Genomic DNA, 22,416 nt, shown 5'->3' with positions numbered 1-22,416 from the left:
AATTTGTCAAGGAAATTCTTCCAACTTCTTGTCTGACTGATTTTAGCTGGGTGCAGTAGACAGGGCTTGGGGTTCCAAGCATATGGGGCCGGGCACTGTGGCACATGCCTGTAATCCCAGCGACTCGGCTAGGGAGGCTGAGGCACAGGAGGATTGCAAGTTCAAGGCCAACCTCAGTAAATCAGCGAGACCCTGTCTCAAGATAAAAGACAAAAAATGGGCTGGAGATATGGCTCAGTGGTTAAGTGCTCCTGGGTTCAATCCTGGGTAACCCCTCCATCAAGTATTCGGGGCCCATCTGCCTGCCTGTCCTCCAGTTTGGACAAATTGCTCATCAGTGAGGTGGCTGTGCTGGCCACACCTCCCCAGCAGGCTGAGAGTGGAGTGGGGGAATGAAGGGGAAGCCCTGGGTTCTCTCCCTCACCTCACCTGTGTCCCTGGGGAGTGGCTCACTACAGTCTCCCCCCTGGCTTGTCTTTGTGTCTCAAGAGCCTTTGTCCCTGCCCCTGGGGAAGAGGTGCTACCTGTGGCCCCTCCTGCAGAGGCTGGCACCTGGACCTGGGGGTGTTTACAGAAGGAGGCGTGAAGCCGATAACAGGGCTCCTGGTTCACCCTGGACAGAAGGCACCATGCCAGAGAGCGGCCGGCTGTGCCCAGGGCAATCTGTGATGACTGCTGAGCAGGGAGCAGCTCAGAATGACGGCTGCCTAAAAGACTGACGGGAGAAATCTAGGGCAGAGGGTCACAGGAAGTGGGAGGCACCAGGGTTCAAATCCTAGCTTCTCCTTTCGCTGGTTATAAGACCCCAGGCAGGTTGCCTGACTGACTGTGAAATGGGCCCATCAACGATCTTAAGGGGCCATGGTGAGATTGAACGTGGGGTTCTCCTACAGGGTTTGCACATGCCAGGAGCCAGACATACAGTAGCTGATTGTTAGACTATATCCACTCAGGTGGCTGCAGTGACGCACACCTGTGATCCCAGAGGCTTGGAAGGCTGAGGCAGAAGGATCTCCAGTTCAGAGCCAGCCTCAGCAACTTAGAGAGGCTCTAAGCAACTCAACGAGACCCTGTCTCAAAATTTAAAAAAATGGGCTGGGGATGTGGCTCAGTGGTTCAGCAGCCCTGGGTTCAATCTCGGGTGCAAGAAAACAAACAAAAACCATCAAATCAGGGCCAAGGGTGTGTAGCTCAGTAGTAGAGCCCTTGCCTAGAATGCTTGAGGCCCTGGGATCTACACCCAGTGCCTCAAAGAAATATAACCTCATGGCACAGGCCCAGAGGAATCAGTTTGACCATTTGAAATCAGAAGGAATATTTTATAAAAAGAATTTCTGTGCTAAGGATGCTGCCCGGGGTTTAATGCTTCTTTAGCATATGCAGGGCTACAGGTTTGATTCTTAGCACTCAAAAGGAAGTCATATTTTGGAGTAATTTTAGATTCTCTGGAAAGTTGCCAGCACAGGGAATTTCTGTGCCCTTTCTCTGCCCCCGCCAACCCGTTAGCATCTTTTATTATCACATTTATTTGTAAAAGCTAAGAAACTGAGATTCCTGCAATACAATTTTTGTTTTGTTCTGTTTGTTGTTGGGATTGAACCCAGGTGTACTCTCCCACGGAGCTACATTCCCTGTTCTTTTCGTTTGTTTTAGTTTTTGGAGACAAACTCTCCCTAAGCTCTCCAGGCTAGCCTTGAACTTGCCATCCTCCCCAGTGGCTGGGATCTTAGTCAGGCATCACAGCGCCCAGAGTGCAGTACTATTAGGTACCCACCATGCTTGATCTGGATTAGAATTAACAGCTTGGAAAAGTCACTCTTCCCCTCCAGAGAAGCTATCAAGAAGTTCTTGATGGAGAAACTTGGACCTCGCAGGAAGATAAACCGCATCAGAGAGACATCCGGGCCACTGGCAAATGGGATTCGGGCCACTGGCAAATGGGATTCAGGGGACTCAGAGGGGGTTGAGACCCGTGTGCAGGGTGGAGACACCAGGAGCCAGGAAACCTCAGCTTGCGCTTGGCTCTGCGGTTCCCTGCTTCTTGGCAACTCCTCTTGTACCTCAGTTTCTTCATCTGTAACATGAGAATAACCTTCCCCCATGGTTGCTTCTGGCACAGTTGCCAGGTGCTCTTCCCCTTGGATCCACTCTCCTGTCATCCTCGGTAAGAAGCCCCTGACTTTTAAAAATATAAAGACCACAGTCCCAGCCTCCCATGTATCAAGGGGACTACATTCAAATCCATGGGAACTAAATAGAAGCGGTCTGTAGATCTGCTTGGAAGAGAGAAGGTGCGCCCTTATCCTGCCCTGCTCCTTTGCGGCTGGTGGAACACAGCAGCCACTGTGTCCACACCTTGTAAATGGTATCCTATATGGAGCAAAGAACCAGCATGGACTGATTACCTCTAGACCAGTGCTTCTCAGCCCTCCTGACAGCTTATGTTGGAGGATCCTTCCTGTTGGGAAGTGTCCTGTGCCTTGTAGGGGTGCTCAGCGACTTTCCTAGTCTGTACATCCTACCCACCCCAAAGTTGTGACAACAAAAACTTCTCCTGAGTGTTATAGGCCTTTGGGAGGGTAGGGGGCAAAGTCACCTTTGGTTGACAGTTGCTCCTTTAGCCAGTTCCATCTAGTAAGATTACAGTGTAAGCTATAAAAGCAAGCCACATATATCTTTTAAGTAAAGCTAGTCAGGTGAAATTAATTTCCATAATATGTTTAGCCCAATACATTTAAAAAATTGAACATTCATCATATGAGCAGGATAAAAATGATTGATAGGTCATATTGTGCAATATTTGTATATATAACATATATAGTCAATGAACCTTTATTTATATATTTATATGTGGTGCTGAGAATTGAACCCAGTGCCTCACACAGGCCAGGCAAGCACTGAACCACTGAGCCACAACCCCAGCCTGCATTTTTTTTTTTAAGGTAAGGTCTTTGATCTTGGTGCATATTTTACATTTCAGCACATCTCTTTTTTTTTTAGATATTTATTTTTTTTAGTTGGACACACTACCTTTATTACATTTATTTATATGTGGTGTTGAGAGCCAATGCTCTACTGCTGAGCCCAAACCCCAACCCCTCCAGCACATCTTGATTGAGATCAGTGATATTTCAAGTGGCACAATGGCCATCTGCGGCAAGCGAACACCATATTGGGCAGTGTTAACTCTAGACTGCTAGAACTTGAGAGGGGGAAATAAGTCTCTATGTTGTGTAAGTCATTTTTATCCGGGGGCTTCTGTTACTTGCAGCAGAATGTTATTCTAACCATTACATTAAGGTTTTTGATGACTCACAGATTGTTGAACACTCAAGAAATAATTAGCCGGGCCATGATAATACACACACTTGAAATCCCAGCTACTCAGGAGGCTGAGGCCAGAGAAACATAAATAAGTTAGAGGTCAGCCTCAGCAACTTAAGAAGATCCTCTCTCAAAATAAAAAGGGCTATGGCTTAGCGGTAGGGTGCTTAACTAGCATGCTCAAGATCCTGGGTTCTATCCCCAGCATAAACACACAGAGAGGGCTGGGGATGTGGCTCAAGTGGTAGCAGCGCGCTCGCCTGGCATGCGTGCGGCAAGGGTTCGATCCTCAGCACCACATACAAACTAAGATGTTGTGTCCGCCGAAAACTAAAAAATAAATATTAAAAATTTTTTTCTCTTTCTCTCTCTTAAAAAAAAAACACACAGAGAAATGAGAAGAAATGAGATTGGTGATGCACAGCTCATAGTCTGAAGGGTGCTCTGGAGAGGGCTTGGGTGAGCATGCGTAAGTGCTCTGTACACCCTTTGTCCTCTCAACAACTCTAGGGAGTGTCATCATCTTCCTGGTGATCTTCAAATGCTGCTGGGAGTTCCCGCTGAGCTCCCAAGAGAGCGGCCCCTTCAGATTCCGCAGGAACCTTGTGCTTCTTTCAGAGGGGCCCAGGTTGGCGGATCCTTGGTTTCGGTCACACATCTGATCACAAGTTTGCCAGGCGGGTGAGGAAAGGAAGGCAGGCCTTAGGACAGGAACGGACGGTAGCCAGAGAGCACTGGCCCTGAATCCACAGGCATGGCCTCAAACGCCAGCCATGGCTCTCAGCCTCCCGAGCCTCAGCTTCCTTACCTGTGCCCATTTCTCAGACTCAGGCAGATTATAGCAAACTGGATGTGCTTGGCATCAAGGAAGAGCCAACATTCCTACCATAAGTAAATGGGTGGGGCCTTCACAAAACAGAAAGAGGAACTGGTGGGCCACCTTCTGCGGGTCTGTCTCCTCTTCACCTAAGGGAAAGCTCAGGGATCAGACTAGGCCTAATTGTGCCCAAACACTGAATAATCTCAGGCAGAAATACCCATCATTATTCCCACAGCAGGACTCAAATGCTGTCTCTGCGGGCTTCACCAAACTCTACCCTCAGGTTTTGGGCTTCACCAAACTCTACCCTCAGGTGTAAAAACCGAAAGGAAGGCGGGCAGTCATGCAAAATATGCAGGGAGAGTCCTACCTGGATAATAAGAGCTGACAGCTTCATCACTACCATGATATTCGGCATCCTCCCCTTCATTTTACCAGTGGTTCAGAGGGGTCGGTACTATACCATTTCGCCGTATAGAACCAACCATCCGGCACTTTGGTGCGTTAAAGCCACAGTCATGTATTTGCTTTCCAGCCTGCATTTGGGAAGGCCTTGGGTCAATTTCATAGATGTGTTGGAATGAGCCCTTGGAACACCGCAGACTGACTTTGCTGGGGGGTTGCATAGGGATAGGAGGCTGGCCGGGTATCCATCCCCAACGGGATGGGACATTGGAACTCCACGTGGTGGTTCCGAGCTCCCGCCAGCCAAGAGAAGCTTCCTGGCATCTTAGGGGCTGGACTGGGTCTGGAACAGTCTTCTGCGGCATTCTAGGTCAAAGCCAGTCATGGGCCAGGCCAGTTGGGAGAGGGGAGAAACAGAAGCAGCATGGATCTTCCCCGCACAGAGTAACGCATTCTGCTAGAGTTCAGTGGTAAACCCAGGTCTGAGCCCTTATCATCAGTTTCCTTTCGTGTTCCATTCCCTTCTTCTGGACCTTGGAACTGGAGACCCTTCTTTCATCCCCACTGCATGGATTAACCTCCAATTACTCATCCCTGGAGACAAAGTCCCTTCAACGTTCCCAGTACGGTCTCTACTACCCCCCAGACTCTTAGAATGAAAAGAATAAATAAATCCAGTAAAGATCATGCTCAGTCCACATTATCGCAGGGTACCTTCTGTTTAAAGGACACGCTTGTCCTGGGCCCTGGTGGAGAACCTAGTGTTCAGGAGGTTAATTGGGGAGTTCCCTTAGGGTTCACCGCTGGGCCAAGAGACGGGGAAAGACCTTGAGCAGAAGGCAGGTCCTAGGGAGGGCTTCAATCGTCTCCACAGGGAGTCCTGGGACCCAAACAATCCATCAGCATTGTCTCCATTGGTGCAGAAATGGGTGTGAGGGTTATTGGAATGTGGACCACCCAGAGGGGAGTGACCTTGCAGAGAGGCCACTCTAATTATCTGCACCGATGCTAGAGGGGCAGTGGCTGAGGGCATGACGATGATGTAGATGTACGGCTGGGGAAACATTTCTGTTTCCTTGTGAGCTGTGAGCGCTGGGTTAAGGTCTTCAAGGGACTTTATTTGATTAATACCCAGGGACAGAATGGTTCCCTCTTCTGTGCCAGGCACAGTGCCACAAGACAAGATGTCACTTAGGTGTGAGTCCTGGCTCCATAGAACTCCACTCCTTCCTAACTGACCCCCACTATCCACTGTACACACTCCCACCAGACTGGTCTTTCCAAAAGGCAAATCATAGATGCAACTCCTCTACCCAAATCACACATAGTATGAAAGCTCCAGGGAAGGGGAATGGAGAGAAGGGGAGGGAGATAAGAAAAAAGAAGAATAAGAATAAGAATAAGAATAAGAATAATAAGAAAAACCACCCCAGCTTCTTGCACCTCCTCCCCACTATCCTACCTTCCTCTTTGCCCTTGGTCACCCAGGACACCCACGGCCAAAGTAGGTCTGCCTCTAGGCCCTGTCTCTTACTGCTGCCTCTGCCTGGAGCCACTCTTTCTCCAGATGCTCACAGATGCCACCTCCTGCAGGAAGCCTTCTTGAGGATAGAGCCCTTAACTTTGTCCCCAGCACTGTGTTCTAGGTACGACTGGGGCAGTGACAGAACTCAGGCCCTGCCCTCTTGGAGTTTCCACTGTAGGGAGGAAAGACCAACCCATACACAAGTAAAAATTTACAAGGTCATGATTTCAGACTCTGAACGGTGATCCGAAAAAAAAACATAAAACAAACAAACAAACAAAAAAACCCAAAAAACAAGAGCCCCAAAAGGGGACCCAGAGTGCCTGGGCCAGGGTCCCCGACATTTGAGCTTCTTCCAATCCACCAAGCAGCTCTAGAGTTCCACCCAGAGCGAGAAGTCAGAATCGGAAAGCCCAGAGGTGCCTAGCACAGGTGGGCTGCAGCTAAGGTCACCTGAGCCCCACCCTTGGGGGCCGGGCTCAGCCCTGGCTCGCGGCTCCCTGGAGGGGCGCTAGCTCCCGGGTGAGGCGCGCCTGAGACTGGGGAGCCGCCCTCCCGGCGGCTAGGGGACGGTCCGGTCGCGGCCCCGCCCCCGGGCCGCCCATAAATGATCCGGGCCCGAGGGCCACCTCAGGTTCCTAGCGCAGCTTTCAGGTGGCTGAGAGGTCGGCGCCGCCCGCGTCTCCGTTGGCTGCCGCGCCTACGTGGGCGCGCTCGGAGCTCCAGCCATGCTGTTCTGGCACACGCAGCCCGAGCACTACAATCAGCACAACTCCGGCAGCTACCTGCGGTAAGGGCCTCGCGTCGCCCGCGTGCCGCGACGGCCACAGCCCTGGGGCTCTGTCGAGGGGTGCGCCCGGCGCGGCCAAGACGTCCAGGGAAGGGAAGGGAGCGCGCTTATCAGGTCCTGGCATCCTCCGGTGGGTCCTTTGGGGAGGAAGGGAGAGCCCCGCCCAGTGTCCCCAAGGGACAGACTGACCGATCCCGGTGGGACCCGACGCGCGGAGTTGGGGGCTTGGCGAGGCGGGTGCACCGAGTCGGATCCCGGCGAGGGCCCGTCCGTGCCGACCCCTTGCGGGTACCGGGGGCACCTACGGGCCCCAGCCTCCCGGGATCTATCCCACCTCGCACATCTGTCCTCTTCCCGCTCGTGTGAGAGTAGCAGAGGAAACTTCTTCCATCCGTCCGGAGCCTCCCCCGGGAAGTTAATCCCCTGCTCTTTGCCCCTCTCCACTTGGATCCCTCTTTGAGTTTTGCGCTTTCCGCAGTGCCCTTCGTCGGGCCTCGCTAGCCCCTGGTGGACCGTCGGGCGGGCGGGTTCGGAAGGGGCTGGCTGTCCCCCCTCCTCTAGGTGGTCTTTGCCTGAAGCCCGAGCGTTTATTGCCCTTGATGGAAATCTTTCTTCTTCCGCAGGGATTTGACTAGTGCTCTTCAAAGGGAAAAGTAAGTCCTGCCCGCTTTGCAAAGTACTCTGCAACACCCGCCCCCCTACCTTTTAGGAAGCAGGACCCCCGTTTGCTTCAGTTCCTGGAAGATCTTTTTTTCCATGTTGTGCAGCTGGCCGGGTACTAATGGGCAGTCATTTCACTTTCTGAACTCGCCGGAACCAGCTTTAACCTGTCTTTATTTCCATCCTAGTCACAGTTTATTAAATGTGCCTAATTTAACCCAAAGGGCATTTGAGGTGGGCTCAGGAAAAGTGAACTGCGAGGCGGAAGGCGGCTCAGGCACTTAACGAGCTACCCACCTTCTGCGCTTGGTTTGGCCCCCAGAAGTTCCTGCCCAGTTTTGCCACGACAGTTTATTTGAAATTCCAGCTTCTGATAGGTATGTGTCTAGTCGTTCTCCCTGAAGACATTCCCCCGCCAGAAAGCAGAGGAACCCTTGGATTTGACTGGTGTATCTGGTGTTTTTATTCAGAGTAGTGGATGATTAAAAAAAAAAAAAATCTAGGGTCTTAAGGACTGCCCGCCTGACAGCAGACTGTGGCCATGTCACCCGAGGGAAGCTGCTCTGGGCAGTGGTGGAGCCCACTTGGGAGGATGTTAATTCCCTGCAGGAGATTAAGTGGCTGTTCCCTTATGAAAAAGGCGACAACAGAGTATGTCTTTACCATTTGCACATTGCCCTTTTCATGGTAGTTTTGTCTAGATTTTGGTTTGTGGCCGTTTAAGTATTTTGTCATATCTTCAAAATGAGTTTGAAGGTGACCTTGAGTTGAAGATAATGTGTACTTAAAACTTCTCAGACACCTGAAATATCATCCTATTAGGTAGTAATTCTATAAATAAGAGTACAATTTTCCTAACATCTGCTACTCATATGGAAGTTTGCAGGTTTTGGTTATTGCATGAAGGGGAGGAAGGCAGAAGTTGGGGTGAAAAGTGCCATAAAGCCTGGGGGGGCTGGGGATGTACCTCTGTTGTATAGTGCTTGTCTAGCAAGTGCAAGGCCCTGAATTGGGTCCCCAGGGCTGTGCATGCAGTGTGGGGGGGTGATAAAAAAACCATACTGTTTGGGGGGGTTATTTTGGGAAACCATAGATGAAGAAGGTCCATAGGTGGTGCTGGGGGATCGATCACATGCTAGTCTGGCACACTGCCATTGAGTTACACCCCCAGCCCTGTCTTTTTCTTTCTTTCTTTCTTTTTTTAAAGATTGTTTTTGAGAGAGAGAGAATTTTTTTAATATTTATTTTTAGTTTTTGGTGGACACAACATCTTTGTTGGTATGTGGTGCTGAGGATCGAACCCGGGCCGCATGCATGCCAGGCGAGTGCGGCTACCGCTTGAGCCACATCCCCAGCCACAGCCCTGTCTATTTCAAAATTCCATCTCTTTTTTTTGGGGGGGGTGTTCTAGGGATTTAAACCCGGGGTACTTTATCACTGAGTTACATCCCCTTCCCTATTTATTTATTTATTTACTTATTTTATTTTGAGACAGGGTCTCACTAAGTTACTGAGGGCTTCGTGAAGTTGCTGAGTCTGACCTCAGACTTGAGATCCCTCTTGCTTCAGTCTCTCAGTTGCTGGGAGTCATTGTGATTACAGGTGTAGGCCATACACCTGGCTTCAAAATTTCACTTCTTGCTGGGTGTGGTGGTGCATGCCTATAATTCCAATTACTGGGGAGCCCAGGATAGTAAGTTTGAGGCCAGCCTCAGCAATTTAGCAAGACCTTGTCTCTAAATAAATAAATAAATAAATAAATAAAAATTAAAATGACTGGGGATGTAGCTCAGTGGTAGAACACTCTTGGGTTCAATCCCCAGTACTGCTAAATAAATACGCAGATAGAATTTTATTTCTTATTTTTTTAAAACATTTATTATATTTTTAGGTGTAGATGGACACAACACAATGCCTTTATTTTTATGTGGTGTTGAGGATCGAACCTGTGTCCCTCCCGTGCTAGGCGAGTGCTCTACCACTGAGCCACAATCCCAGCCCTCTTATTTTTAATATTTAGTTTTTAGTTGTAGTTGGACACAATACCTTTATTTATGGTGCTGAGGATTGAATCCAGGGCCTCGCACGTGCTAGGTGAGCGCTCCACCGCTGAGCCACAACCCTAGCCCTAGAATTTTATTTCTTGCTAGGGGTTTTGCCTTCATAGAGGCTGACCTCAATGAAGGCCAAGGTAGTGGGGTCTATGCACATGTCCCTGTTCTCCCTACTCTAGAGAGAGGGTCTTGTCCTTTTCCTTTCTTTTGGGGGGGGAGTTTTTTTATCTTTGGTTTGTTGTCTCCTCATTCTGCAAAATCTGCAAACGTCTGACCTTGACAGTAGTGGCCTTTACTCCTTCTCCCTTTCTGTTTGATGTTCTGGTGACTTTTATTCCTAGGCAAATAAGGATGCCAGGTTTGAAACAAGTTACTGTTGAATGATGGTTCTTTGCAACCCCCCCTCCCCCCCTTTTTTTTTTCCTCCAAATTTAAAGGCAGCAGTGCATGGATTATTAACTTATCATAGTCTGGGCAAACATGAAATGATGCAATCTCTAGGTGAGCAAGCCTGCCTGCTTCTCCCATGTTCCTAGAGAACCTCCTGAGTTGGAAAGAGGAAGGCGAGTAGTGGAAGAAGTCGGTCAGCCCCGTGCTTTCCCTTTTTGGGCAGCAGATGGTGGCAGGGAAGCCCTTTGAAGGAAAGATTTCCCAGGTGTGCCCAAAGCCAGCCTTTTCTTTCCGAGAATTGGTTAGACATGGTTGGGGTGTGTGCTAGGTTTGTGTTTCAGAGACACTCATTTATGATATTGTATAAGGAACAGGTTGTACCAGGGAGTTTGTGTTTATGCAGTGAAGTGGGGTCAGCTAATTTGATTCATAACCCAGGACCCACGAAGGGAGGAGGGTTATCAAGGTAGGGCAGGACGCTTGCTTTTTTGGTGCTGCTTATACTTCAGAGGGCTTAAGCAAGTCTCTCCTGCTTGCAGGTCATTCATGTTCTCAAGGATTTCTTTGACTCCTTGGAGGGTGCATACCTGGAGTTCCAGCTACTTTGGTGGGAGTCAGAGATCCTAGGATTGTTTGGGGCCCGCCTGGACAACACAGCAAGACCCTGTCCCCAAATACAACACAAACAAAAAATACAAAAACAAAATAAACAACAACCACAAAAAAAAAAAAAAAAAGAAAGGAAGAAAGAAAGCAATCCAGACACAAGTTCCTCAGTCCCACCCTGATAGGAGACTGTCATTCTTAATGCCCTGGGGAGTTTTGTTTAGAAGTAAAAGAATCTTTGAGCATCTAAAGATTTTTCACTTGGATAAGGAAACTCTGTCAAAACCAAGGTTCTCCTCTTTTTGCATTTCTGAGAGATCAGTGTGAGCCTTAAACAGGGTAGGGGCCAGTTGTCCCCTTCTCAGAAGGGAGGGAAGGGTGACTTGTCCTGGGTGAGTGAGGCCAACAGGTTCTTTATTTTCATTTTAGCCCCGGGTCTAGGCTATGCTGGTCTGAAAAGTGGCTGATAAATAGAAGAGTTGATTCAAAACTAAAAGTTGTTGTTCAGATGATTATTATCCAAAAAGCACATGATGAGCAGTCTCCTGTGGATGGAAACCAAATGGCTTCTAAAGGTTACTTTATTGTTACTGGCCTCTGTCACTTAGAGGTTCTCTGTAGATAATAGGAACTTTACATTTTTTTTTTTTAAAGAGAGAGTGGGGGGGGGGGGAGAGAGAGAATTTTTAATATTTATTTTTTAGTTCTCGGCGGACACAACATCTTTGTTGGTATGTGGTGCTGAGGATCGAACCCGGGCCGCACACATGCCAGGCGAGCGCGCTACCGCTTGAGCCACATCCCCAGCCCCCGAGGAACTTTACATTTTTAACCTCCTCCACAACTTGATTCAGTAAATCTTTTTGAGAACCATCAAGTAACACTAGAATCATGCAAGACTGGTTTGTTCTTTTTTTTTTTTTTCTTTTGGTGTTAGGGTTCAAACCCAAGACCTTGCACATGCTAGGCAAGGTCTCTATCCCTGAGACACACCACCTGCTGCCCCAGCCTGGTTTACTCTATTTGAAAACATCAGAGGGTTTGTGACAGGAGGGATCCAAATCTAAGCCAGCTGGCTGCAGTGGGCCTTGTTGAATGGCCTTTGGTCCCCCGGGGTCTTGGTCTCTCTCTCCAACTTCGATTTGTCTTTGAAGCTGGGTTCCCTGGGCCCTGCTCCTGACCACCGCCTTCCTGTGTGTTACAGTGATGTGCTGGCTCTACCCATCTTCAAGCAGGAGGAGCCTCAGCTGTCCCCCGAGAATGGGGCCCGGCTGCCACCCTTGCAGTACGTGTTGTGTGCCGCCACGTCCCCAGCAGTGAAGCTCCATGAAGAGACCCTGACCTACCTCAACCAAGGTAGTGACTGGAGCCCTAGGCCAGGGTGGAACCTGTGGGTGGGGGCATCCTCCAGAACAATGGGGAGTTGATGTGAAGATCCTGTCGGGTTTTATTAGTTGTCCCAATCGGTGGGGTGGGGCTCAGGAAGTCTTTGGTGTTGGACACCTGTTCAGATTCCATTTCTGAGCTCTCAGACCTCTATGAACCTCGGAGTCTTCATTTGAAATATGGAAACATCAAAAGCTGGGCATATGTAGTCCCAGCTATTTGGGAGGCTGAGGCAGGAGAATCACTGGAGCCCAAGAGGTTGAGAGCAGCCTCACAACATAGTGAAACATGTTTCAAAGAAATAAACATCAACTGTGTCCTTAGAAAGGAGGCCAGATGTGGTAATATTACTATATAGCACCTTCAGGGAGCAGATGTGCCGTTGACTGCGGCCGCTAATACTATTTATTGTGACCACGGTTGATGGTCCTCCGTGTGGATTGAGTACTTTTGGTTTACTGGGTCTGCTATCCTTGGACGTGCACCGGGCAGGCGGTAGGAGGGCTGACCTGTGTCTGGCACCACAGGGCTGGGTTCTGCTTGACAGAAAGAGGCCCTTTGTGGAAATGGGGACAGGATTGCTCCTTATGTCTTGGGAGGAATGAGCTTTGGAGTTTGAATTCCAACTCTTAACTCTTCATAGTTCTGTGACTTTGAACTGCCTTTTCCTTTTCTCTGAAGTTCAGTGTTTTCATGTGTAAAGCGAGAAGTGTAATTTTTGTGTGAAGCTTGCAAGATTGAAGGTAAGTGGCCCTTAGAGGTTGTTCAGTCAGTTGTCCCCTTTACCAAGAGCACCTGGATCGTGTCCTGGTGGATGGCATTTCTGTGGTTTCGGTCCTGATGATGTGAATGTGTTTAGTGCACTTTCTTCCTGGTCACCTTGTAAATCCTGGGCATCTAGTGGCTTGATCACTGTCTACATTACATTGGAAGCACAGAAGGGCAAAGGACCCTGGTTTTGGTCGGGCTACACTGAGTTACAGGAACAGCAGTGTGTCCTCCGTGGCCGCCTCCCTTCAGTGGAACTTTGCCTCCTGGGTTTCGAGGTGGGTGAGGGTAGAAGTCCAGCATGATCATTGAGCTGTCTGGCGGAGGAACTTGCTGGCTTCTGAGCCAAGAAACTAGCTCAGAATGAGCAGGTGGCTGTGTGTCTACCTGTCTACTCTGTGGACAGGCTTATCCCCCGGGGGCAGCCCTGTTGTCTTGAGCTGGTCTTGCTGATGCCTGTACTCAGATTGCTGTGGGGCTGAGACCTGTGCTCCATCTGCAATGTTCTGGGTGACAAAGCCGAGTGGAAGAGTGAGTGCCTCTGTCTGAGCCTGTGTGTGCAGTGGCTTCTGCCTTTTTCCTCTCTTTGATAGAAGGTCAGATGCTCCTAACTGCTGTATCTTTGAGCAGATTCCTTCCTCTCTAGATCTCTGCTGTCTTGTTTTAGAATGAAGCAATTACAAGGTATTTACAGAGTCAGCTGAGCTGATGGTTTTCCCGCTCTTGGCCATGTCCATGGTGCAGAGGAGAAGTCTGGGATCTTGCTGTAGGACCAGGACATTTCGTCTGTCCCCTTCCCCCATCTGCAAAGCCGTTGGCTGTATTCACTATGTGGGACACCCCTATTCCGTTCCTTCTAATCAGTCAGCTTGAGACAAAATTTGAAAGTCAGCATGCTAGGTCTTTCTTTTTCTTTTCCCAATCCCCCGTCCTTTCAATTTTTTTTTTTGTTTTTTTTTTTTGAGCTGGGGTCTCACCAAGTTGGTCAGGACCTCTCTAAGTGAGGCTTAGAACTTGAGGTACTTATGCCTGAACCACCCAAGTTGCTGGGATGACAGGTATGAGCTGCTATACTGGGCTAGGACTTTTAGAAAGATTTAAGAGCATTTTTTTCTCTTGTATAACATAGGAGTTAGCCTCTGAATTCACACGTGTTGATTTGGTGTCTATACTTCAGATTTTCTCTATTTACAGTACTGCTAAGGATCCCCGCCAGGGCCTTGTATATGTTAGGCAGGCACTCTAGACCACCAAGTTACATCCCTGGCCCTAAATATCTCTAAAATTACATTTTCCCAATTATTATTATTATTTTTAGAATTTTTAAAAAATATTTTATTTTTAGTTTTCGGCGGACACAACATCTTTGTTGGTATGTGGTGCTGAGGATCGAATCCGGGCCGCACGCATGCCAGGCGAGCGCGCTATCGCTTGAGCCACATCCCCAGCCCACATTTTCCCAATTATTAATGGAATACATGTTCATTTGAATGATTGTAAAAAAAAATTAAAAGACATAATTAAAATCTTTTCTAATTTTGCCAGAGAATAACTGCTAACCTTATTTGTGCATAACTAATTGTATTTACATCTTTTCAAACTCTGATCACGCTACAAAAATTTATCCTGGTTTTCTGTTTTTATTTATTTTTTTCTGACATTTACTAGTTTGTGAACTTTTCTCATTAAAAATGCATTGGGAGGGGTTGGGGATGTGGCACAAGCGGTAGCATGCTTGCCTGGCATGCGTGCGGCCCGGGTTCGATCCTCAGCACCACATACAAACAAAGATGTTGTGTCCGCCGAAAACTAAAAAATAAATATTAAAAAAAAAAAAATGCATTGGGAGCTGGTGGTGGTGGCAACACCTGTAGTCCCAAAAGGCTTAGGTAGGAAGATGGAGAGTTCAAGCCAGCACTGGCAAGACCCTCTCCCAAAAGAAAAATTTTAAAAAAGGGCTGAGGATATAACTTAGTGGTAAAGCACTTGCCTGGCGTGTGTGAGGCCCTGGGTTCAGCATACAGGGCTGCAAAAAAGAAAAAAAGGTAAGAAAAGAAAAAAGAAACGCTTTGGCCACTATGTTGTCCTGGCTACGTATGGTTACACTGTACAGTTCCGGTTACATGTTACATGTTACATGTTACACTGTTCGGTTCTGTTCCTTTGGCTTGTTTCATATTGTGGACACTTACTTTCTAGTTGTTAGAGATTAAACTGTGATGGACATTCTTGTATGTAAATCTTTATGTGAAATGTTGATTCTTTAATTTTTAGCTATATATACTTTTTTAAAAATATCTTTTTAGTTACATAGAACACACTATCTTATTTTTTTTTTGAGAGAGAGAGAGAGAGAGAGAGAGAGAGAGAGAATTTTAATATATATTTTTTTTTAGTTTTCGGCGGACATAACATCTTTGTTTGTATGTGGTGCTGAGGATCGAACCCAGGCCGCACACAAGCCAGGCGAGCGCGCTGCTACCGCTTGAGCCACATCCCCAGCCCACACTATTCTTATTTTATTATTTTTTTAATGTGGTGCTGAGGATCAAACCCAGTGCCTCACATGTGTGAAGCAAGCACTCTACCACTGAGCTACAGCCGCAGCCCAATTTTTAGCTATATATACTTTAAGAAAAAAAAAAATATATATATATATTAAAAAAAAAAAAAAATATATATATATATATATATATATATATATATATATATATATATATTTAGTTGTAGATGGACAGAATGCATTTACTTTGTTTATTTTTATGTGGTTCTGGGGATCGAACTCAGTGCCTCACGCATGCTAGGCAAGTACTCTATCACTGAGCCACAACCCCAGCCCCAGCTATATATACTTAAGAAATAGAATTACTGGACTTGAACGTTAAGTCCCCATCTCCTTTGGTACTGGAGATTGGGCCCAGGGGTCAAGACCCACCAAGCTACATCTCCAGACCCTTTATATAAATTTTTAAAATTTGGCAAGGGTCTCACTGAATTACCCAGGCTGGCTTGAGCTACGATCCATCCTCCTGCCTCAGCCTCCCAAATCAGTGGGATTACCCGTGTGCAGAAGACCTTAGGGTTTTGATACATACTGCCAAATTACTTCTTAGCAGAAGAAAATAACACACACAGTGGCCAACAGGGTAGATTTCACTGTTTCCCTATTGGGCATTGCTGCCATTTTTCTTCTTCTGTCATTCTTCATCTGATTAGTAAACCATGGACTTTGATCTTAAATTTGCATTCCTGTGATTGCTAATCTAGTTGAATATTTTAAAATGTTTATTGATATTTTTCTGTATTAACTATATTCATGTCCTTTGCAAAGTTTTTTTCTCTTATTGATTTGAAGAGAATACCATTTATGAAGAACTTCAACATTTTAGCTGCTTATGTTGCAATATTTTTTCCCTGTTGGTTATTTTCCAATTAGCTAAATTGTGATAACTATATTTATGAAATGGGATATATACCTTGATTTTGTGTGTGTGTGTGTGTGTGTGTACGCACATACCAATCCCAGGACCTTGTGTATGCTAAACCAGTGCTCTACAGTCTCAAACCAATGATTATTTTTTAAATTAGAAATTTTGTTTAACAGTTTGTAATTTTAACACTGAATTTGGAATATATGATGTAATATAAAGATATAAATTTGGTTATTTTTTCTGGATAATTAACCTAACAGTCACTGCATAATTTGTTCTTTTCTCGTTGGCATAAAATGCTACTTTTGAAACATTTTAAAAACCAAATGGTCAGAAATGGACTCTTGTGTAGTTATTTGTCCTAAACACTGATATTCATTGATTTTTAAAAAAAATTTTGAATTTTTTTAATTGAATTAATTATTGTATCTTGTAAGTATGTTTTACTATTTGAGAACAGAAGTTCCTTTCATAATTTTTCTTAACCATTCCCAATCATTTTATTCTTACAGATTGATTTTATAACCATTGAGACGTCTATACTTTTTTAAAGAACTGATAAGATCATAGACTTTTTACAATTGCCCTGCTTTTATTGTATACTATTCTTTTTTTTTTTTTTAAGAGAGAGTGAGAGAGGAGAGAGAGAGAGAGAGAGAATTTTTTTTTTTAATTTATTTTTTGTTCTCGGCGGACACAACATCTTTGTTGGTATGTGGTGCTGAGGATCGAACCCGGGCCGCACGCATGCCAGGCGAGCGTGCTACCGCTTGAGCCACATCCCCAGCCCTATACTATTCTTTTCAAAAAAATTTTTTTTTGATACTGGGGATTGAACCTAAGGTTGCTCCATCTCACTGAGTTACATTCCCAACCCTTTTTATTTTTTAATTTTGAGCCAGGGTCTAACTAAATTGCTTCAACTGGCCTCAAACCTGCACCCTTCCTGCCTAAGCCTCCCAAGAAACTGGGATTATGGTGTGCACCACAGTATGCCAAATATTATTCTTACAATAACATTTTCCACTGTTATTAAAGTATGTATTTCACTATTTCCTCTTGTTCTTAGGATAGAATATTGTCATAATTGCTGGAAGAAAATATACAAAGTGATTATTTTAGTGTCTATTTTTCATACGGAATGGAAATGACGAGGGGCTGAGTCCTGTCTCATCTTTTCGCACGGTGTCCCCAGAGTTAATCTCATGCCTTGATAGTAGCTGCTCTAAATTATCCCCAAAATTAAAAATAGGAATGATTGATTTTATTTCCATTTTTCCTGTTTGTTCTTTTAGTATTATCAATAATGTTATAGCAGACATCTTTTTCAGCACACTTTATTGAGTGGTCTGTCCTTTATGTTAGATGACAAATAGATTTTGACCCAGTTTTAAAAATTAATTTTGAGCCAGGTGAGGTGGCTCTGTAATTCCAGTAGCCTGGGAGGGGGAGGCAGGAGGATCACAAGTTCAAAGCCAGCCTCAGCAACTTAGTGAGGCCCTAGGCAACTCAATAAGACCCTGTTTCTAAATAAAATATTTATGAAAAGGGCTGGTGATGGGATTCCGTGTGACCCCTGGGTTCAATCCAAAAAAAGACTTTTTTGAGCTGGGTGTGATGTGACACATCTATAGTCCCAGCTTCTTGGGAAGTCAAGGCAAGAGATCACTTGAGCCCAGGAGTTCCAGACTAGTCAGGACAACATGGCGACACCCTGTCTCAAAAAATTTTTTTTGAATGGGGGCTGGGATTGTGGCTCAGCAGTAGAGCGCTCACCTACCATGTGTGAGGCTCTGAATTGGATCTTCAGCACCACATAAAAATAAATAATAAAAAAAGTGTCCAATTACAACTAAAAAATAAATATTTTAAAAAAACTTTTTTTTGAAAGTGATTTTGACATATTATTCAAGACCTTTTTGGTTAATTGAAAAGTTTTCATAGGGTGCAGCAGTGCACGTTTATAATCCCAGAGACAGTGGAGGCTGAGGGAAGAGGATTCCAAGTGTGATGCAGCCTCAACAATTTAGCAGTGGCCCTAAACAACTTAGCAAGACCCCATCTTAAATTAAAAAAATAAAAAGGTTCAGGTAAAGTGCCCCAGGGTTCAATCTCAAAAAAAAAAGTCTGCTACTCAGTTATTAATGTTTATTGGATTGGCTCTATATTTATTACATTATCTGAGGCCATCCCATGCCTTCTCCCTTGTAAAGATATGTTTTTTGTTTTTGTTTTTGTTTTAGCTGGGGGATTGAACCCAGGGATGCTGCACCACTGAGCTACATTCCCAGTCCTTTTAATTTTTTTTTTTTTCTTTTTAAGACAGGGTCTCACTAAACTGGTGAAGGTCTTGCTAAAATTGCAGAGACTGGCCTTAAACTTACACTCTTCCTGCCTCAAGCCTTCAATTTGCTGGGATTACAGGCTTGTGCTACCACACCTTTAAACACATCATGATGTGTTTAAAGTTCTCTGAAACATGGAAGGGATGCCTGTCTGTAAATCCAGGGTTAGAAACCCATTCCAATAGTGTCTAATACCAGTGTCAAAACCGCATCCTGGTGACTTGCGGCCTGGGTAGGGTACATTACATGTGGGTTTTTAGACTACACGCCCAATGGCTAGTTTTGGAGGTTGTGAAACTAGTTTGAAAAACCAAGTATGTCCTCTTTCTCTATAAGGGGTGGACAGCTGCTGAATTGCAAACTCTCAGATAACTTCTTTGTCTCTGGCCAAAGGTCACTGTGGACATATCTTTCTTGAAGGCTGGAGCCAGAGGGAAGGGAGGAGGTGGGTGGTGGGGAGAGAACCCCAGGCAATCCTGGCTTGGAGATAAGAAACAACTTTTGCAAGAATGGCTTGTTTTGGGGAAAGCTTTGGTATTTTCCAGCAAAACAACCCTGAGTCTTTAAATATGATATCAAGTTTTCACAGGACTCACTTTGATTCATTCACAAAATAAAATGTTCTCTTGATAAGAAGAGAAGGGTGGTTCAGTGACAAGAGAAAAGCCCTTTGCACAGGGATTCAGCTGAATGTGCTGTGTCCTGGGAATCCCCAGTGCTCCAGGATGTCTAGGTTTAGGAACCTGAAGAGGAGGGATGGTGTGGAAGGGTAGACCAGATGACCGAGAGCTCTAGCTACTTACTGAGGCTGAGCCATTGGGAAGCTATCTCATCACCAAACCTCTCTTTGCCTTCAATTCCTTATCTATCACTTGGTGCTGGGGACTGAACCCAGGGCCTTGAAAACACAAGGCAAGCACTCTACCTCTGAGGTACACCCCCCAGCCCTGATATTCTCTTTTGAAGTTGTTCTCCCAAAATATATTATTCCCATCTTTCAGACGACAGTTGGACAGAGGTGAAAGCAGATTCCCTTTGTCCCACCCCATCAGGAGGCAGGCCTGGGAGTGGTTGAGCTGTGGTGGGTGCTGCATGGTCTTCTGAAAGCTCCTAGCAGTCAAGATTCTACACTGGGCCCTTCTCTGAGCCGTGCCTGCCAATCTGGTCCTGGGACGTGGCTCCGAGGAAAGATGGATGAGGCTTGGATAGGGGTAGAGGGGAAAGGAGGCATGGAGTGGGGGAGAAGCTGCTTCCCTAGAGAAGGAACACCCAAACCAGTCCTACCCCTACCCCCACCCCCACGCCCTGGCCACAGAGTCCCCAGCCTGGAGATAAGAGCTTCAGTAGACAGGCCTGTCTCCTCTGCTTCTAGAACCCAATGGGGGACGGGCTTCTGTTGGTACCTGCTTCTCCTCCAGGGAAATCACTTCATCTCTACCATCTTCTTGGATTTCCTCCTCTGTGAAACCGGGACAATTTCACTCTGGGCAATGGCCCTGAGGATTCAGTGAGAATGAATGTCTGGCAAACAGCAAGAATCCAGTGAGATTTCCCCCTCTTCCCAATTATATCAGTGACTTTGAATTTAAGGAATGAGGCAAAGGATTAGTCACTTTGTTTGTTATCTTTTCTTCATCGCTGAACTTTTCTTTCCAGATTAATTTTTAGCCTGAAGTTTGGGAATATAAACTGGATCAACCAAATGACCCTGAAGTCCATTACTTTAAGAAAAAAAAATCCACGCCCCTTATTTTTTTCATGATCATGAAAGTAGTACATTCTTAGAACACAGAACAGCCAAACATAAAAATATGGACTCTAGAAAACTTTCCACAGTCCTCCCTTCTAGATTTTTCTTAGTCATACATTAATCAATATATTTATTTACTTATTTTTATTAAAAAATTTTTTTTTGCACATGGACATAATATCTTTATTTTTATTTGTTTATTTTTATGTGGTGCTGAGGATCAAACCCAGGGCCTCACCACTCGAGGCAAGCACTCTACCACTGAGCTACAACCCCAGCCCTTCAATATATTTATAATTATGGACACATACATGTGTACTTGGAGGGATGTGTGGACCTCTTCCTTTTTTAAGAAAAATGGAAATATATACATATGCTTTCTTCCTCCTCCAAATAAAATATCCTCAATTCTTTCCATGTTGGTACATTAAATAAAAACCAGGGAGGTGTACTCAGTGGTAGGGCATTTGCCTAGCATGCAGGAGACCCTGCGTCTGATCCTGGGTTTTTGAGCATTACAAAATAAATAAATAGCCGGAATACAAAAACCAAACAATCTTTACTGGTTGCATTATTCTGGAGACAGCCTGATTTTTGCCTTCTTGAGGACAGTGGTGTTGTTTCCATTTTTGTAAAAATAGTTATAACCAGTGCTTCAGTGAGCTTTTCTGTGTATATGCCTCTATCGTACCTGGAACACAAAACTTGTTGAACGCTGAAAACTCAGTCTTGGTTCACTGCCCGTCCTAGCCTGGTGCCTGGCATACATAACTTCTGTGCTTGAATTAAGAAAGGGACTTATGGAGTTATTTATTTTGCAGTGATGGAGATTGAACACAGGGTCTTGCACATGTGAGGCCAACATCCCCAGCCCTGCTGAATGGACAATGTCTCTGTCTTTACTTTTGCCAAGATTTTAACCTTTGGTAATCTGTGAGGGAAAATATAAGGTATTCTAGTTTTAATTTTCATTTCCTCAATGATGTTGAATTTTTTTTTAAGAATTTTAATATTTATTTTTTAGTTTTCGGTGGACACAACATCTTTGTTTGTATGTGGTGCTGAGGATTGAACCCGGGCCACACGCATGCCAGGCGAGCGCGCTACCGCTTGAGCCACATCCCCAGCCCCAGATGTTGAATTTTTTTTTTCAGATTTTGTTATCCTTTTTGCTTTTCATGTGATTTTTCTGATAATTTAAAAAAATTTATTTGTAAGAGCTCTTTATATATTTTGGATCTTAAAATACACATTGGAGGGGCTGGGGTTGTAGCTCAGTGGTAGAGCACTTGCCTAGCATGTGTGAGGCACTGGGTTCGATTCTCAGCACCACATATAAATAAATGAAGAAAATGAAGATCCATCAACATCTAAAATAAACTAAAATACACATTGGAAATGTTTTCCCACTTTTTCATTCATTTTATTTATTTATTTATTTATTTATTTTTTACCTGGGATTGAACCCAGGGGGCACTTAACCACTGAGCCACATCCCCAGCCCTTTTTATATTTTACATAGAGACAGGGTCTCACTGAGTTGCTTACCAAATTGCTTAGGTCCTTGTTGAATTGCTGAGGCTGGTTTTGAACTTGATCCTCCTGCCTCATCCTCCCGAGCAGCTTGGATTATAAGTGTGCGCCACCACGCCCAGTTTTAAAGATATCCATTTGGTCATGTCAAACTTTGCTTATGTTTTAAATAATGGAGCAGTTAATTAGTTTAAAATTTAACTTGAATATCCCTTGTCAGAAATTCCTGGGACCAGGCATGTTTCAGATATTTTTTCAAATTCGGGATTATTTGTGTGAATATATATGCAATACCATAGAGGCAATAGGACCAAAGTCTAAACCTGAGGGTTTTTTTTTTTGTGTGTGTGTGTGTGTGTGTGTATGTTGTTTTGAAACTTACTTTTGTTACATCGCCCAGGATGGCTTCGAAGTCTTGGGCTCAGGCAATCCTGCCTCAGCCTCTCTAGTATCTGGGACTGCAGGTGTGGCCACTGGCAAGCAAGAGATTTCATCTATATTTCTTTCTTTTTTTTAACATTTATTTTTTAGTTGTAGTTGAACACAATACTATTTATTTATTTATTTTTTAAAGAGAGAGTGAGAGAGGAGAGAGAGAGAGAGAGAGAATTTTTAATATTTATTTTCTG

The 22,416-nt window shown here is 45.2% G+C and overlaps 1 protein-coding gene across 1 annotated transcript in view; it reads left to right on the top strand.

The window, feature by feature from the left end:
• Positions 1–6,802: 6,802 nt before the first annotated feature.
• TFCP2L1 (transcription factor CP2 like 1) overlaps positions 6,803–22,416 on the top strand; it is a gene marked incomplete at its 5' end in the record, with an annotated part of 57,091 nt that continues 41,477 nt past the window's right edge. The window contains 2 exons of the mRNA XM_081262384.1: positions 6,803–6,864; positions 11,779–11,930. Coding sequence (XP_081118510.1) covers positions 6,803–6,864; positions 11,779–11,930 — 214 coding nt within the window. The remainder of the gene's footprint in view (positions 6,865–11,778; positions 11,931–22,416) is intronic.

This window comes from Spermophilus citellus (genome assembly GCF_964194105.1).
Source record: "Spermophilus citellus genome assembly, chromosome: 11".
In the NCBI taxonomy this organism is placed as follows: Eukaryota; Metazoa; Chordata; class Mammalia; order Rodentia; family Sciuridae; genus Spermophilus; species Spermophilus citellus.
Note: the sequence above shows the minus strand (reverse complement) of the source record. Positions and strands in the feature narration are given on the sequence as shown.